Source organism: Protopterus annectens, chromosome 11.part0 (assembly GCF_019279795.1).
Source record: "Protopterus annectens isolate FY-2018-M chromosome 11.part0, PAN1.0, whole genome shotgun sequence".
NCBI classification, from domain to species: domain Eukaryota; kingdom Metazoa; phylum Chordata; order Ceratodontiformes; family Protopteridae; genus Protopterus; species Protopterus annectens.
In genome coordinates, this window is record NC_056745.1 from 1,177,601,177 (window position 1) to 1,177,619,531 (window position 18,355).

Here is an 18,355-nt window from a genome sequence, read left to right on the forward strand (position 1 = left end):
GAATGCTTTTTACTGTCTTGTATGTCTTAACAGCCCTTCTCTCCAGCAGCTATGGACTGAGATTCCTTTAAGTTTGGCATGTATGTGTATTTGTATATCCTTATATATTGTGTTTCTTTGCTTCCTGTGTTAAAAGTTATACTTGGGGAATGAAATCATACTGAGTTAGCACTGGGTTAGATTACATTTAAGGCTTTGCTTGCCTTCTGGGTTTTTGCTTACAGGAGACATGTGTGCCCAGGCATAAGAATGTGAGAGAAAGAAAGGTGCTTAGCTAGTAACAGAAAAATACAAAATTCTAATAGATGACCACTGTTGAAGGTCTTTTTGCAGAGCCACTGATTTGTTGAGTATACTTTTTTTAAGTTATGTTGTCTGATGCCAAATGAAACTTAAACACATTCTCTTGCATTTCTTCTAGGGCTATTCTGCAGAACAAATGGAATGATGTGATGGATTTAATATTAAAACCTAGACCAGGAGGTATGTTATACTGGCTGATCTTCATTTCTGATTTTTTTTGCTACTCTGTGCAGAATTTTTTATAAGCCTGAAACATTTGGCATGTAATCCAAAATAGGCTGGTTATTTAGTTCAGTTGTGTCAAGCACCAGAGTATGAGTTCTTCTGTAAACAAGGTTTCACTGACATCTGATGAGATGAGTCCCTTCCCCACATGCTTCATTGTTGTTCCCATAGCTTTATTAATTTTATCATCACTTGCCATGGTGTGAGTATATGCGAGAGACACCAGCTTTAACGTACATAACTTTGTTTATTGTTTTTATCTCACTGATGCATCCAGTCATTTGTGCATACTGTGCATCTACTGATTTTCCTCCATCTGCCTGGCTTCTGTTATTTATTTTTGCTTCTTAACCTGTGTCATTAGTCTTTTACACAGTGGAGAAGGCTTTTCTCCATTCTACGAGGGTAAAGTGCTACCATTGCAGTACTTTTTGTCATTCTTTCTTTTGCGATTTTGTAATCTCTCTTGTTAATGAACATGTCATTTGCATTGCAAGAAGTAATGTTAATGTGAACAGCCAAGCTGAGCAGTTGAAGGTTATTGGCAGATTATGTGTGATTGCACTGCAGTGATTGCCGTACTACGTTGTGTTTCTAGAATTGTCATGTTGGTATCAGGAAGTCTGATACTTCTCATTCTAGACCTTTACTAGGAGACTGGCATGGCACAGACCATCATGATACTTTCTAAACAGGAATTCCATGCATTACCAGCTGGATGTGGGAAATGGCACAGTATGTAGAGCATTGTAATATGAAGTATGCTGGGAGTCTATGCAGAAGCAACTAAATGTTCATCGTATTGATCACTGCTGCCTTAGTTATATGGGTTGTATCCTGACAGCTTCTAAAGCTTCAGGGAATCTTCCATAACACCCAAACTTTTATCTGGTTCAACCTCAGCTGCCACAAAGACAGGTTTAGGCACCAAGCCCTCCAGAGCTTTCCTTTGTGGGCTTGAAGAGAGCTCTCCTCTGCAGGCTTTCAAGGATGGACGGTTGGATATGCTGTTTCTTTACTGGGCTGACAAGTTGTCTTTGGGGGAAAATCTTGCACATTAAAAGTTTGCTGTGTGTATGTGCTTACATGTTTAGGAAAGTTGTTTTTAAGCTAGGAGTTTGTGTTTTAACAGACTGTCTCGAGAGTTAATTGTACTTTTAAAAGGGAGCACACTTTTCCCTGTAAGTTTAAAAGTTGTTTACAGTAATTGAAAACTATTTTTTCTGTGGGGAAATTGCATTTATTTTACTTTTGGGTGCTTGTAGATGTTTTTCTACTGTGCTTTTGTGTGAAAAAAGTGCCTTTTCAAGACTTTAAATTATTACCGGCTTATGCTGCTCATTTTCCCTGGGAGGGAGGCACCATTTTTGACTTGGCCACGGAACAATCTACTGGTCTCATGGTTTGTCCGCTTTCCAACCACAAAAAGAAAAAAGTTAAGCAAGTAGCCATTCCTACCACAGCAGGCTAGCAGTTTGCCTCAGGTATAGGTTTGTGACTGCTGTGGCCAAAGCTGGTCCCTCAGACCACTCATCTTTTACCCTGAATCCCTCTGGTGTCACATCTGGGGGAATAACCACTTCCTTTGCAGCTGTTGGGGTTCCCTAAGTGGCAAAGGGCGGACACTCCTGTTGGTCCCTGAGAGAGGGAATAGGGAAGATATACCTGTTTGGTCAGAATATTTTGCCCATCCCTGGGGAAGTTGCTGCCACCATTAATAACACTGTTGGACCTAGTTTTCCTGTCAAAAAGAAACAGAAAACTAAACGTATATCTACTCACATCTCCTTAGACAGGAGTATTTTACTAGGTCTGGCTCAAGGTTTAATTCAGGCTAGTAATCCTTATATGATGTTTTTTAGTAGAGTGATGTCTCTTTTTCCAGAAGAAGTTCAAGATTCTGAATCTGGACAGGAAGATGAAGGTACTGATACAGGGTTTCCTCCTTAGGTTTCTTATTCAGTCTCAGAGGAGAGTTCAGTTTCTCATTCTCCCTGTTAATTTTTTCTCTCTCTCTCTCTGACTACTTCCAGAATGTTGACATTCAGGGGACAGCACTGAGCTTTTTCAGTCTCTCAGAAAATACGAGTTGTTACAGAAGGAATAAACAGAGCCTTCACCCATTCCTTGTGTTATTTCAGCTTTAGAAGATGCGTGTCTTACTGGCTGCAATTTTCCTGATAGTTCACCTGGTGCCCTAAAAAGGCAGATAGAATATGCAAAGTTTGTATTTTTACATTTTTATACATTCATCCCAAATCTGACCAAGCAGCTGTAGCCTTTATTTATACTTGTTGACAAGAATGGGAAGATTGTTGATAAGTATGGCGAAAGTGTATGCTTTTGAAATTTGATTTTTAGAATTTTCCATTGCCAGGCTCATATGTTTATTCTGACTAATTGTGATTGTGAAAGTATGAATGAATGTTTTGTCTGCAGTTTCATCTTGAGGAAAAATCTGCTGTAAATAATTTAGTCTCTTCCATTTTGTAGGTCCTGAACTCATTGTTTACAGTGTATGTATGACTCACTTGGTGGTACTTACAGGGCTATGTCCACGGGTACAGCACTTCTTCCAAGGCTATGGTTACTGGTACTGTTTTGAGGAGATTTGCATGGCTGTAGTCTCAGAATCTCCCAGATGATGTGAAAAATTAGATTTAACATTTTTCTTTGGGTAGAGATTTAGTTTTTGGTTCATCTGCTGCAGATATTATCAAAAGTATGATGAAAGGGGTAAGTTGATAAAGGGAATCTAAGATTTTTCAGCCCTCCTTTTCTGAATTTTCTAAGGGATTCTGTAATCCTTTATCCAGTTTAAAAAAAAATAAACAGCTTCACCAAAAAGTGGGTAAACAGACATTTAAGACCGAATGGCAGGGGGACCCAAAAATAATTCAGGACCCCCCCCCCAAAACCAAGGACAATCCAACAGCTCAGAATGTCTGTTTAAATTACCTTGTCCCCACCTCCCACCCTGGCAGTCCCATTTCCCTTCCAGAAAATTTGAATCTCCACTTTTCTCTTTGGCAACAGATAGTTTCAAACAAATGAGTTCTGAATATAATTTATCAGGGTTACAGATGGCAGTGGGAGGAAATCCCTTCTTTCCATGGGGTAATTCCTCAACCACCTAACCAGAATCCTTTATTTCCTCCTGTCCTTAAACACAAACTGTCTCAGGGAATGATAGAACCAGTCTTTGACTCATCCACACTTGATTGTGTTCCTGGTGTGTCAACTTGACACCTCAGGTCAAACAGCTTTTCTTCCACAGGAAAAATAGCTCTACATCTAGAGCTGTTTCTAAGGTTTTCCACTCGGACGTGGGTCATTGTTCATGGTTCATAGATTACTACTAGGCTAACTACCCTTAAGGGCTATTTTAAGCCTAGCCATTTACCCCATGTGAGAATCAAACCCTACACCTTGTGTTTGTAAAGTAAACACCTTAACCATTATGCCAGCTTCCCGCCTTGTAAGGGAATATGTCAGGATTTTGGGTCTCACAGAATCTGTGATTCTTATGATACCCCTGACAAGACTCTGCACCAGAAAAATACAGTTGTATTTGAAGTCTCTTTGGTCCCAGCACCAACATCCTGTGTCTTTTCATATCCCAGTGCTGAAGTTTATTAGAACAGAAATCACTTAGTGGAGACAGCAAATTTCCCTAAATCCAGGTGTCCACTCCTCCTTCCCTGCTTTAAAGCAGTCAGTCACCACAGATGCTTTGGACTTTGCCTGAGGAGCAGCTTCAGGAGGTATAAAAGTACAGGATGTGTGAGACATCGAGGAGAAACACAAGCACATACAAACACATAAATATAAGAGATACTTGCCCTGATCAAAGCACTCAGCTATATGATGAACCGTCTTTGGTCCCCTGGACCTGTTTAAGTATTTAGAGACAATACCACAGTCATGTGCTACATCAACAAGTAAGAGAGAACCAGGTCTTGCTTTGTTTTAAGACTAAATATGTTAGCTTGGGATATAGCTTCACAGAACAATGTCACTCTACAAACATCCCACATTCCATCAGAGCAAAATTATGTGGCAGACAAACTGAGCAGGACAAAAGCAGATCCTCACAAATGAAAACTAAATCAGGGTTTCTTCCAAGATTTGATCCATATGTGAGGAGTTCAAGTAGACCTCTTTGCCTCTTCTGAAAAAATCAGCTGGCAAGATTCTGCTACAGGACTTCCATGCAAGGAGGCATTTGTCTGATAAATTGTATCCAATGGTACAAATGTCTTTTCCTTTTTGTGGACAGTAATGTTCCTGTATTCTTTTCCACCATTTCCACTGATATCTAGGGTACTTCTGAAGCTTTAGAAGGAATCTTCCAAGATCATTGTGGTGACTCCGTTCTGCTCAAGGCAACAGTGGCTCTCCCTTCCTTTGGAAATGGCTACAGGCAGTCACCACAAACTTCCTCATAGAATGGATCTACTCACACAAGATCAAAAGTGTTGATACACCCCAACCATACACCCCAACCCAAATCAACTTCAACTGATTGCCTAGATGATGGGGTCTTAATTCCCTTTAAGCACCTGTTTACTGAGGATGTGCAGCAGGTACTAATGGAGGCAATAAATCTGCTACTAGAAAATCGTATATTAGCAGATGTCAAAGGTTTTCTAGTTGGTGTCAACAACATAACCAGCACCCATTGAGGGCTAGTGTTTCTCTGGTTTTACAATATTTGTGAGTTACTATTCTGTGAACTTCCTTTCTTTTCCATTAAGGTTCATTTATCAGCCATTTCAGCATGTCTACCCATGGATCCCCCTCTTTCAATGCAGTCTCATGTCAAAATGCAGTCTCATGTCAAAATGTTTTTGAAAGGGGTTTTGCATAAAAGCCCTCCAAGTAAACCAGTAGCCTGTTCTTGGGATCTTAGTTTTGTGTTAAAGAAGTTAATACTTCTTCCATTTGAACCAGCTAATTTGGCTAACTTGAGGTTCTTAATATGGAAAACTGCTTTCCTAACTGCTGTGACCTCTGCAAGAAAATTATCTGAGTTGCAGACTTTTATTGTGAATCAGCCATATTTAATTTTATGCACAGGTAGGTGTCTTTTGAGAACTAATCCTTTTATTCTTAAAGTGGTATCCAGGTTTACCTTAAACCAAACTATCCACCCCCCCATTTTCTTTCTTGTGCTTAAAAATGAGGGAGAAAAGATACTCTCTACCTTGGATGTCCACAGACAACTCAGTTACTATCTTGATAGAACTGAATCTTTCAAATCTTTCGATCAGTTGTTCATTTCTTTTGAAGGTAAGAAGAAGGGACAGCTTGTGTCAAAATACACCATTTCCAAATGATGGTCTCAGGCTATTACCTTTTGTTACTCACCACAAGAAAAATATCCATGCAGGGTCAAGGCCCACTCTAACAAGGCCTTGACTTCCTCCATGGCTTTTTGGAAAGAATTGGATTCTAGATGTATTCTAGAAGCAGCAATGTGGTCCTCTATACGAACATTTACAAGGCATTACAAACTTGACTCCTTCTCTACGTTTAGGTCAGGTTTTGCTAGGACCATTCTGCAAGGGCTTCTGGACCCTCCCTCCCTTCTGCCCACCCAAAGGTAGTAAGCTGGGGTACTCTACCCACATAGCTAAGGCTGCTGCAGGAGTTTAATGTGATTAACATAGTGCAGCTGGGAAGTGAACTTACCATAACAGTAGATGTTCATATGATCACTGCTTCAGTAGCTGCTCCCTCCCTCAACATTGTTTTTGGTGTTTTGTTTATGCCCAGGTGTGGACATTTTCATTTTTTGTTTCGTGCATTGCCCTTTTAGAACTCAGCCTTACTTTCACTTTTTGCATGAAAGCTCTGAAGGGCTTCATGCCCAAACCTGTCTTTTTAGTCAGCTCAACTCCAGCTGACTAACTGTGCATGTGGAAGGAACCCTGAAGCTTTGGAAATTGGGCAGCTGTTATGTCCTTGGCAGGATCTAACCCATATAGCTAAGGCTACTGCATCAGTGATCATTCAAACATCTACTGTTATGGTAATTTTACTTACACAGCTGTACTTTCTGTGGGCTTATGAGTTCAGGTATTCTCTAGTTTGCAGCTGTCTTTTACGTATAGCATTTATGACTATTCCACTTTAAAGTTGTTCCTGATGAGTTGCAATTTAATGTGATTAAAATAGTGGCACTTTCCTGTTTTTATGGGCAGATTGGAGACCAGTCTTCATCTTTAAATATATTTTTAAGAGGTTTCATGTTTTAAAAAATAGTTTTTTTCTGCCCTTATTGTACGTACATAGATTATGACTACAAGAATATTGGAATTTCAAAGATGGCTACATTACTGCTAAATTGGTTGATTAGAGCTCTCCCAGTTTGAAAATTAAAACTCAGAAACAAAGCTGGTAGAGTTTATCTGTTTGGTTAAAATTCATTTGTTGGCTAGTAATTATACAGCCTGATGCCAGCAAAGAAGAAATTAGGAGAAAGTAAGAGAGAATCAACCAGAAAAGAAAAAAAAAACCTCTGGCTAATAAGAATCTTGAAGCTGTTCAGTAAAAGCAGTTAAAGTTCTTGTTTTGATACAGGAGATGGATTCCAGTAATGTAGAGGAACAAATAAATCAAATGCAGTCGGAGGTGTTTAAAATAAGTGAAATGCTGAAGAAAGATATAAAATGAAATAAAAGACTAGAACAGTAAAATAAGCTTTAACTACAGTGGATATAAAAAGTGTACACACTCCTGTTAAAATGCAAGTTTTTTTGTAATATAAAAAAATGAGACCATGATAAATCATTTCAGAATGTTTCCCACCTTTAATATGACCTATAACCTGTGCAATTCAATTGAAAAACAAATCTGTTAGGGGAAAAAATATAAAAAAATAAAAAAATGTACAATAAGCTGGTTGCATAAGTGTGCATACCCTTAAACTAATACTTTGTTGAAGCATCTTGGTCTCATTTTTTTATATCACAAAAATTTGGCATTTTAACAGGGGTGTGCACACTTTTTATATCCACTGTAGCTATTCAGATTAACTGATAAAACTGTAAAAAGGTTGGTTGTTGAGGTGAGGGGTGGGTTGAAAAAGTCTACAGATCATGATATAAGTAAATTGATATGCTTTTCTGTATTTTTGCATAATGCAGTGACTGGATTAAGACCCTTAGCTTGATCTAACAACAAGTTTTAAGCGGAAGTAAGTAAATAAGAGATTATTGAATGTGATGAAGTTTTCCTTTAGCAAATAAATGTTTGGAGTGCAACATGAGACGCTTGTAGCCAAAGTCAGCTGTGTGTCTGGTTCTCATGATTCTGTGAAGACAAGCTGATAAAGTGTTTGTTTTTTTATTGCCCTCTTATCTTTTAGCCATTGAGAAAAATGTTTTCTGAAAACATTCAAGTTGTTTTCTACATGTGAGAGAGGAATAAAGATGAGACGAAAACAGACAACAGTTAGTGTAAGTAGAAGCACAGGCTTTACCACACATCTTAGCATGGATAGCCTTAATTATAGGTCAGTAAAAGTCTGAGTTTAGCTGTCAGTCTGGGACAGTTGCACCTATTTGGAGGGATAAACTTCATTATTTGAAGATGTACAAAGTTTTGTGTGTTTGTATTAAGTTGATAGGTTTTGGGGTGTTCTGAGAGAGTTTTTTTTTTTTTTTTTTTTTTTTAAGTTTGAGGGTTTTCATTAAAACAAAGTTTTGAAGATGCAGTGTTCAAATAGATATGACAAGAAGCAACTGTATAAAAGATCAACCTGCTAAACATTAGTGTATGCATGTAACACAAAAGCTGAAACTGCACATTAAAAAACTGGTATATGTAAAATGTGGGAATAATAACTTCTTATCACAGTAGCAGCACTTTCCATATTTGTGAACGTGAATGGTCTGAAAGGTATATACAAAAAAGAATAGTGAACTATATTAAGAAATATAGAGTGTGAATAGCTATGAAACAACATTTGGAAAGAAGAGAGCATGTTAATTTGATAAAGAAAGAATTTTAGGATGGTCATTCAGCAGAATAGCTGGGACAAAAAAATGGGAGTACTTACATTAATCATTAGTGACAGAAGAGGAAAAAAGATGATAATTGTAGATTTGCAGTAGTAAAAGGTTACTGGCAAGTGAGGAGGACTGCATTGACATGTATTAATATTCCACCTAAAACTGCTACAGTGGAGCTTAGAGAAAATTCTGGGAAAAATTAATCTGCTTTCAGCAAGGAATATTACTTATAGGTGGGGACTGGAATTTGATCTTCAACAGTGAAGATATATCGGGGAAGCCAAGAAGGGAAAATATAACAAAACAGGGTAGATTTTGGAAGAAATGTATGAAAATATTTTGATATGGAAGATGGAAATTCAGTAGTAGGAGCTTGTGGAGAGAGAGAGAGTTTACATATTCCGCAAGGTATAAAAAATGGGTTATCCCGGACAGAAGTTATATTTCACAAGAGCATGTGCATTTATTTGCAAGTTGTGATACTCATCCAGTAACAATTTCAGATCATGCCCTAGTAGTAACTAAAATAAAAATGCAGGGTAATAAAAGAAAAAATGAGACACTGGCATTGTTTTTTTATTTTATTTTACATTTGTTTACCGGGAAAGTCTGACTGGACACAGGTCCATTTTCAGCAGAGGCCCGGGGAGAAAAGCTCCAAAATGCAATTACAATACATGAAATGTTCCAAAATGCAATTAGAATACATGAGAGAAAAAATAAAGCAAACATATTAGAAATGTATGAATACACAGTAGAGATTAACAATTCATAAAAATAGACAAGCAGTGACGTATATAATATACATTAAAGCACACTATTGTTTAGGATATTAGGTAATGTGTGCTGATTTAGTAAAGGGAGTTATTAGTTTTGTAAGTTAAGTTTAGTAAAGTGGGTTAAGTTTGGTAAGGGGAGTTAGGGGTTTTGTACGTTAAGTATCAACAAGTTAACATTCTTTCAGGGTAAACTGTTTGTTCTTAACAAAATCCATGCAACAATCACTTGGAGTGGATTAACCTGGGGGAATCGCATGAGCAAAGCCAGTTGTTTACATTGTGGGTTTAGGAGTTTTTTTAATTGAATTGAATAATGGAAGTGGTAGAAGTTATTTGACTTGGTAGTGAGTTCCAGATTTTGGCAGTGTTGCAGGCAAAGAGGGCTTTACCAGCGTCATTTTTATGTTTGATGACAGTTATGAGGTTCTGGTTACTAGATCTTAAGGCTGTTAAGGTAGTGTGGGGCTGAATTAGATGCTGGAGTTGTATCAGGAAAGTAGTAGAGCTTGTGTGCTACAGAGAGTTGATTGAGAAGAAGTATTTGAGGCAACTCGAGCCAATTGAGCTGCTTAAGGGATAAACAGTGATGAGAATTATAAGAAGCTTCATTAGCAAACTTGGCAATCCTGTTATAACAAGATTCCATTTTATTTAGATCTGTTTGGCGGAGATTAGTCAAGATAGGTGAGACATAGAGAAGGATGGATAGGAGGTGAGTCCTTGCAATGGTTTGTTTAGTACTTTTAGTGATAAACTGTTTGTTCCTATAGAGGAGTCCAAGCTTTTGTTAACTTTCTTGATGGTTTGTTCTATGTAGATGTCAAATTTCAGGTTATTGTCTATTTCTACACATAACAGTTTAGTGTGTGTGGTTGGAGTGATTTGAATGTTATCATTGGAGATGATGTTAAAATCATTGTTTAGAGAAGGAGATCTACCAGGGCTGAAAAGAATTAGCTTAGTTTTTTGGGGATTAAGAATAAGTTTGATGTTAATGAACCAAGTTTCAGCTAGAGTGAAGTTATTTTGGGTTAGGGTTTGCAGTTCAGTTAAGGTGGGTGGCACATATAAGGGTGGTGTCATCTGCGTATTGTACTACTGAGGCAGTGAGTGAGGATGAAGAGATGTGGTTGTTAAATAGAGACAACAGCAATGGGCCGAGGATGGTTCCTTCAGAGACTCCTACGGTTGCTGGTAACAGGGTGGGGGGGGGCAATTGGTCCTGCCATAGAACTGCTTGCTGACGGCCTGATAAGTAGCTATTGAACCATGATATAGAAGAGGGGCTTATATTTAGGGTAGATAGAGTTTCGAGAAACATGCTATGGTTTACCATGTCAAAGGCTTTTGATAAGTCCAAGAATATGGAAGATACGAATCGACCCTTGTTTCTATGATGGTTAACTATGTTGGTGAATGATAGTAGTGCTGTGGTGGTGCTATGGGAAGGTCAAAAGCCATGCTGAGATGTGGAACGTAGGTTATTTTGGAGGTACTGCATTAGTTCAGTATGAACTATTCTTTCTAATATTTTGGATAAAGGTGACAGGATTGCTATTGGTCGATAGTTGGTGAGCTCTAAGGAGTTACCTCCTTTGTGCAGTGGAATATTAAGTGATGTTTACCGTGAGGTAGGTACCTTGCATTCTGACAGTGACCTATTTATGAGAATTGAGACAGGATAGGCTATGGCTTCTGCTGATGTCTGAAGGAACTTCACTGGTAGGTTATCAGCTGCTAGTGTGGTTGGTTTAAGTTTCTTTAGGAGTTTAGAAATTACCTTAGTGGACAGAGTGCAGGGTAAAACTGGAAGTCCTGATTTGTGTAATGGGGTGGGTTGGGCTAGTTATTGGTGTGGGGCTATTTGTACTATTTTGGGCACTGGCAAGGGTCTGGACTGTTTCGGTAAAGAATTTGTTGAATTGTGTGGGAATGTTATCCTGTTTGGTAGCACAGGGGTTGGAGTAGTGGATTTTCCTGGGTGCAGTATGCTGTTTATTGTGGCACAGAATTTTTGAGTGTTGTGAGCATATTTTTCTTGTGTGTTTCTATAGTAATTAGTTTTGACAAGTTTAATTTGTTTTTTGGATTTGTTGCGGAGTTCTAGATACCTTTGTCTAAAAGTAGTGGTTTTGTTTTTGTGAAATTGAATCCAGGCCTTGTCCCTTTCTTTCGTTATAATTGTGGTAACTTTTGTTAGCCATGGGGCATAGTGAGTTCTTATGGTTCTGGAGGGTGCATGATAATTTAAGATCTTTAGGAAGGTTGTGTTAAAATATTCTATGGCTTTGTCAAGAGATTGTTGTGTTAGGAGAGTCCAGTTACAGATTTTTAGTAGTGCATTGATGAAGTTAGTAGCTATAAAGGTCTTTTTGTTGTGTACAAGTCTGAGGATGGGTTGGCTGATGTGTTGGGATCTGTTCCTAATTAGGTAGGATAGTTGATGGTCACGTAGACTATACGGAAGACAGCCAGATTGATGTGCAATAGTGGGGTCAGATACCAGAATTCAGTCTAAGATGGACTGACGTGTGGATGTTTTGTCTGGTCTAGTGGAGGTGGTAATGGTTTGGGTAAATCCATGGAGGTTTATAAAGGTAGAGGGACTGTGGCTGGAACAGTTAAGCCAGTCAATATTCAAGTCTCCTGTTAGTATTGTTTCTTGTGGAAGGGGAGTTTGAGATTCAGTTAAGAAGTTTTCCATTATAGTAGTGTTATTGCCTGGTGGAATATAGCCTCCTGCAATAGTTGTGTTTGTTGGAGTTTACTTTTAATTTGGCAAGGATTAGTTCTACATCTTTGACTTCTTTGGTATTATAATTTAATTGTTCTATGGTGAGAAGATTTTGGAATAGTATTGCTACACCTCCTCCCTTTTTCTCTAGTCTGTCTCTTCATATAATATTGTATCCAGGTGCTGTTATCTCATTATTGTGGTGTTCTGGTTTAAGCCATGTTTCGGTTAACACAGCAATGTCTGGTTTGTATAGAGCTAGTAGGGCATGAAAGTCCTGAATTTTATTAAGTATGCTTCTTACATTTATGTTTAAGAAGAGTAAAGAGGTAGGTCTGTGGTATAGAGGATTTAGCTGATTTGATTTTGGGTTTGTTAATGTAATGGGTCCAGGGTTAGGGTGTATGTCTCCACAAGAGGTGAGTTTCTGGAGTAGGTGTAGCTAGAGTTTGGTTAGTTTGAGAATTATTTTAGTTTGTCTTTGAGAAGAGTAAGGGTTAGTTTTGACTATCAGCTTATTGTATGAGTAAGGGAAGGATTGTGAGGAGCTAAGGTTGCATGGTGATATTAGGGAAGTTTTTTTTAGTTTTATGGGATTAGCTATGGATTTTGTTTGCCATGGGGGTGGGGCACATATATGGAGTTGAGTGTGGTAAGAGGAGAGGATGGAAAGTAAAAGTAGGGTGAAGATTGTTAATGGGTAGAATAAAGCATATAGTGGCTGCATTGGATGTGTGTGGTATATATTATTTTGTTTCAGAAAGAGTGGGGTGTGTATAAGTGTAGTAAGTGTTGGGTATATTGCTTGTGTATAGTATTGCAGAGTATGACCAGTACCAGAGTTTCTGTTAAACAAAGAGGAATTTAAGGAATGTGTGCTGGAAATTAAAGTCTCACTAAACCAACACCCTTGGGAATTGGTAGATGCCGGTTAAGTGTATGCTCCGGTTGCTTGAGATATGCTTTGCAATTTTTGATTGGCTCGTATACTGGCATACGAGCCAATCAAAAATGGCAAAGCAGAGCCTCTTCTGTTCAATGTGGAACCATACGAGACAATCAAAAATTGCAAAGCAGACCCTCTTTTGTTCAGTGTGGAACAGCCTGCTGTTCCACATTGAACAGAAGAGGCTCTGCTTTGCCATTTTGGATTGGTTCGTATACTGGCATACGTGCCAATCAAAAATCACAAAACAAAGCCACTTCTACTCATTGCGGAACTGCAGGCTGTTCCGCATTGAGAAGTAGCAGCTCCACTTTGCAATTTTTGATTGGCTCGTATACAGATATACAAACCAATCAAATACCGGTTGCTTAAGTGTGGTGGTTGCTTGAGTCCTGGATAACTGGGATTTTACTTTAGTTTTTAGGGAAGATAGACCCCCCCCCTTGGAAATATAGCTTAGGGAATGGGATAAAATGAAACTGGAGTTTAAAAATAGGGTAAAAATAACAGAAAAAGAGATGACTAAGAAGTAAACTGACAAAGGTTAAAGTATTGCAAAATAAGAGGAATTTCAAAGGGCCTATATTACGTTATTGAACAGTAATATTGTCGAAAATGTAAATATCGACAACAAAACATCGAAGTATTACATTACTGAACTCTGTAAATTTCGACAGCACCAATGTCGAAAAGTTATGGTTGGCCAAGTAAGTTATGATTTAGTATGTTATTATGACATTGTGTCACAGTCAGTTGAGTAAATTATAAATATTAAATAAGTACTATGCATATTAGCATAGATTTGAACTTTATAAGTAAAGTAGATGTATGTTGAATGTGTGTGTGTGTAAATGCAGTATTATATAGAAATACTTTGTTACTGTTTGATCCGGAAGTGCTGTGTGTTTGGGATCCCTATTAAGTTATTGGAAAGACTGTTCAGTGAACAGCATTTTCAGAGCTCTGACATCGAACATGCCCTTCACCGAACTGTTTACAGTGAGATCACAGTACATGGAGGATCGGGAAATTTTCCCTTTCCACACTGTAGTGCGATCTTGGAGTTGGTATATATAATTGGGGGGGGGGCACAGCCCCCCACAAGAGCAAAATCATGGTGAACAGTGTATATTTGTTTGTACATTCTGTTTATGTTGCTTAGATATATTAGTGAGTTGTATGTTGTAGTTTTGTACACAGTGTGAATAAATTTGCTGATACAGAAGTGGGCCAACCGTGGTTTTTCGGCATTTTCAGTTTCAACATTGTCAGCATTCGTTATTGTAGTAATTAGATGTTTTGGTGTTGATATTTACATTTTCGACGATATTACTGTTCGATAACTTAATATAGACCCATTTCAAAGAACAGGAAGAGGTGCAATTGCAGAGTGCTAAAGAGAAAATGAGACAACCTGGATAATATGCTTGAGTTTAGAAAGCTTGCTGTTAAGCTACTGCTTTTTCTTAACTCCAGAGCACAAAAGTTATTATAACAACTGCTCAGTCAGCAGAAATTAGAAAGGGCTGTTGATATGCTTAGACTTTAACAAGGAAAATAACCAGGGATCCTGTAGAGGTGTTAGAAATATTTCAGCAGTTTTATGAAAATCTGTATAACAGAGAAATGTGGAAACCTAGAAAAAGTACAAATGGAAAGGTTTATGGAAGAATAAAATGTGCCAAGGATAGAGGTAGATGAGGCTCAATTATTATCAGTTAGGATAGAAGGAGGTGAGATAAATAGTAATGTGTAACCAATCTACAGGAATAGAAGGCATTCCTGTGGAAGTTTGAAAGCTAGAAGGGAAGAAAGTGACAAACATCTGGAAGGTTTTGTTTAACAGTATTTTAAAAGAAGGAGAAACATCAACATCCTGGAATAAAGCTGTGGTGGGCTGTAATACCTAATTATGCTAAAGACATTACATATCTAGCTTCATATAGGCAAATTTTGATTCTAAACCATAATTATAAAGTGTTTGTACTGGGTAAAAGAATAGTAAAGTTGTTGCCAAAATTGATAGATACAGATTATTGCGGTTTTGGGGAGGGGAGGCAAACATTTGACAACATTGATAGATAATGATGATCCAGAGGGAAGCAGAATGTAAGAAAATAGTACTGCTGTTGGTGGATCTTGATATCAGAGAAAGTATTCACCAGAGTAAGATGGGATTTTATGAGTAGAGCAAAGAAAGAATTTCCATTTCCTGACGCAATAATAATGTTAATTAGGAACATGTATGAGGGATTAGAGGCAAAAATTAAAGTGGGGTGGTTCCTCTCTGATAAGTTCTGTTTGAAAAATGGAGCCAAGCAGGGGTGTCCACTTTCCCCTTTATTTGCACTATATTTAGAACCACTGGTGGCATAGAAAATAAGGGACTCAAATTCAATGATATAATTGGTAAGGTAGTCTAGAAAATGTGGCTTTATTTTGCAGATGATATTTTTTACCTGATAAAACCAGTAAAGAACATTTCAGTGTTGTGGAGCATTAAAACTGTGTCGAGTCTTTTTGGGATACAAAATAAATGAAGATAAAACAGAGGCAATGGCTGTAAGCTATGTACCCACACATTAATTGATTCAGCAATACCCATATTTATGGAGACATGATACATTGAAGTTCGTAGGAGTATGGGTTAGAAAAGTATTCTGTTATGGCAACAAAGGGTATGTGGGAAGAGAGTAAGCAAAAGCTAATAGAAAAACTGAGAAACTGGAGGCTCTGTTTTATGGATATGGATAGCAAGATGCAAGCAGAGAAAATGTTTTCAGTCCATTTAGTTTTATACACCAGTCAAACATGTTTTATCAACTAGAGGAGAAGTTATAGATAGCAATTAATAGAGTTGAAGGTTTTTATCTGGGAGGGGAAGAGGGCAAGAGGGCAAGAGTCAAGTGGCATAGTTGATCCTTCCCATTGAACAAAATGCTTTGGGATTACCTGATTTGAAGAGCTGTATAATTATAGTACAAGCAGAAAGCTGTAATTCAAAGTAGAAAGGGATGATGAACTAATGGGATGTGGGGAGGCTCAAGAAGTAAGGAGAGACTGGGTTTTGGATGCAGATCCTTAAGGAGAACAACAGCATTCTGAATATTATTTTCATAAAGTAGCAGAAAGTATTCTAAGAACTAAGGCAACACGGGAATGGAGAAAGAAGATGCTGCCAATAGGGATGACTGCAATTAGGGGTACAGAGAAATAAGCAAGAGGGGGGGCTGGAATTTTCTGGAGAAAACTGGCAAAGGAATCGAGCTATTGGGAGCAAATAATTAGAGAGGAAAAATAATAGAATGGGAAGAGGCCAATAATACATTTGGACTGCTGACTTAGAGACTGCCTTCCCTGTCAAGGATTGATATCAGAGTAGAGGCAAAGATAAAGGAATAGGGGATCCTAAGTGAAAGATGAGCACTGGTAGAGTTTTCAGTTGAATCAAGAACAGAAGATGCTGTTAGAGTTAATTAGTAGGGCATTTAGAATATTGTATGATAACTAAAGGAATCAATCTGAGGAGGTTAGAAAGGACTGGGAAGAGATACTGGATAAGCAATTCACAAAGAAACAATGGGAGGATATATGTATGGTTCTCAAATATGCAATGATGTCAAGAAGATTTAGGATAATTGCTTGGAAGTGTGCATAGGTGCTTATATACCCAAACAGACTCCAAAGAATTTTCCTCAAGTAGATTGCAAATTTTGGAGGATTGATGGGGAAGAAAGAGTTAATCAGGATCATCATTTGTGCGAGTGTAATGAGTTGGTAGACTTTAAAAATTCCCTGCATGCTACTGTCTCAGAAATACTAGGTGAGCAAATTGGTGTAACTAAGGAAATAATTTTTTCAAGCTGTGATACAGGATCTGCATTGCCTTGACATAGCAAGGTCTTGCTGATTTTAATCCTGGTGGCTGCCAAAAAAGCAATTACTAGAAAATGGAAATCAAAGTCTAAACCAACCATATTGGAAGTTGTGAACATGGTAACAGAGATAAAAGAGGGAGAAGTGGGATCCTTAGAAAAGTGTAGGACCAAATTACATAGAAAACAATAGGAATTGTTACAATATATGCAGAATAATGTTTTGGTGGAGGAATGAGGTTTAAGGGAAGGCAGAAATTGAATGAGATATGTAATGTTCGATTTGACAGTGACTGTATAGAAGATCTATGTGATGTATAATGTTTGCTGCTCAAAATATGTCAATATAGTTTTCCATTTATATAACTGTATGATTGCTTATATCATAAGTGATGAATGATTTTTTGGGGGTTTTAAAAAACGTAGAGCTCTCTAGTCAACTCCACTGCCTTCCCCATCTACTTGCTGACATAGTTTCATAAGACATCCTTTTTTGATAACCTGGGAAGCTCTGGAAGTGTCATTAAAATCCTGTTCAGAAATTTCAACTTCATATCTAAAATTTCCTGACTTTTACTTTTCAAACATGTAATCATTTTGTTCCATTTTACTTGAAGTTATGATTCGCCATTTGGGATTTTTTTCTGTGTGTGTGTGTGTGTGTGTGTGTGTGTGTGTGTGTGTGTTTTTTTTTTTTTATAAGTCCCTAAGCTCTAGTCGTCTCTTTGCCAGTTTTCTCTTATTATACCAGAGCATCTTAGTTTATTCCTTCATTTTCCTCTCAGTGTTTTCCTTCAACCTCTCCAGTCATCTTATCTCACTCTACTCCCCCACTTTTGTGTGCTACTTGCTGTTGAAAAGCCTCTGTACACCATCACCTGAAACTATCTTGTCTTGAGTAGTATACCAGAAATCTACAGTATTGCCTTATAACCCCCCCTTAGCAGAGTCTAAGGTCATCCGTACTGGAGAGTGGTGTGAGATCATTATGGGGCGACCCATCCTCAAGTAGCTCTATAGCTATGCTCCAGCATCAGTCCTAGAATGATCTGTGCCTACATAAGTAAAAGGTGTAAACTGGCTTGGTTGCCTGACCAAGGGACGCATCTGCTAATCCCATGTCTTGCAGATGTATACCTACATACTTTTCTTACTTCTAAATTTTGGGTGATCAAGGCCAGTGTCCACCTCAAAGGTTGTGGTCAATATATTCCAGTCCCCCTTATATACAGCAGTACTCTCCTGGAATTCTAGTTACTTGGCCATCAATAATCTAAAGTCCCCCTTGCAGAAAATCCAGGGACATGTAGAAGGCAAAGAGGTTTTATTTCTCACCATACCATTCCCCGTGTTGCCCACATATCTTCCATATGAAGATCAGTTAACATATCTTATATAGTTAATGATGCTCCTCAGAAAAGCAGAGGGGCACCTGTAACTTCCACCACCCTTGGAAGGAGATTGCTGCCCCCTGT

The 18,355-nt window shown here is 38.1% G+C and overlaps 1 protein-coding gene across 1 annotated transcript in view; it reads left to right on the forward strand.

The window, feature by feature from the left end:
• The window catches only part of PUS7 (pseudouridine synthase 7), a 924,586-nt gene that overhangs the window by 399,949 nt on the left and 506,282 nt on the right, over nt 1-18,355 (forward strand). Inside the window, exon 13 of the mRNA XM_044088529.1 lies at nt 422-483. Within this exon, the coding sequence (XP_043944464.1) occupies nt 422-483 (62 nt within the window). The remainder of the gene's footprint in view (nt 1-421; nt 484-18,355) is intronic.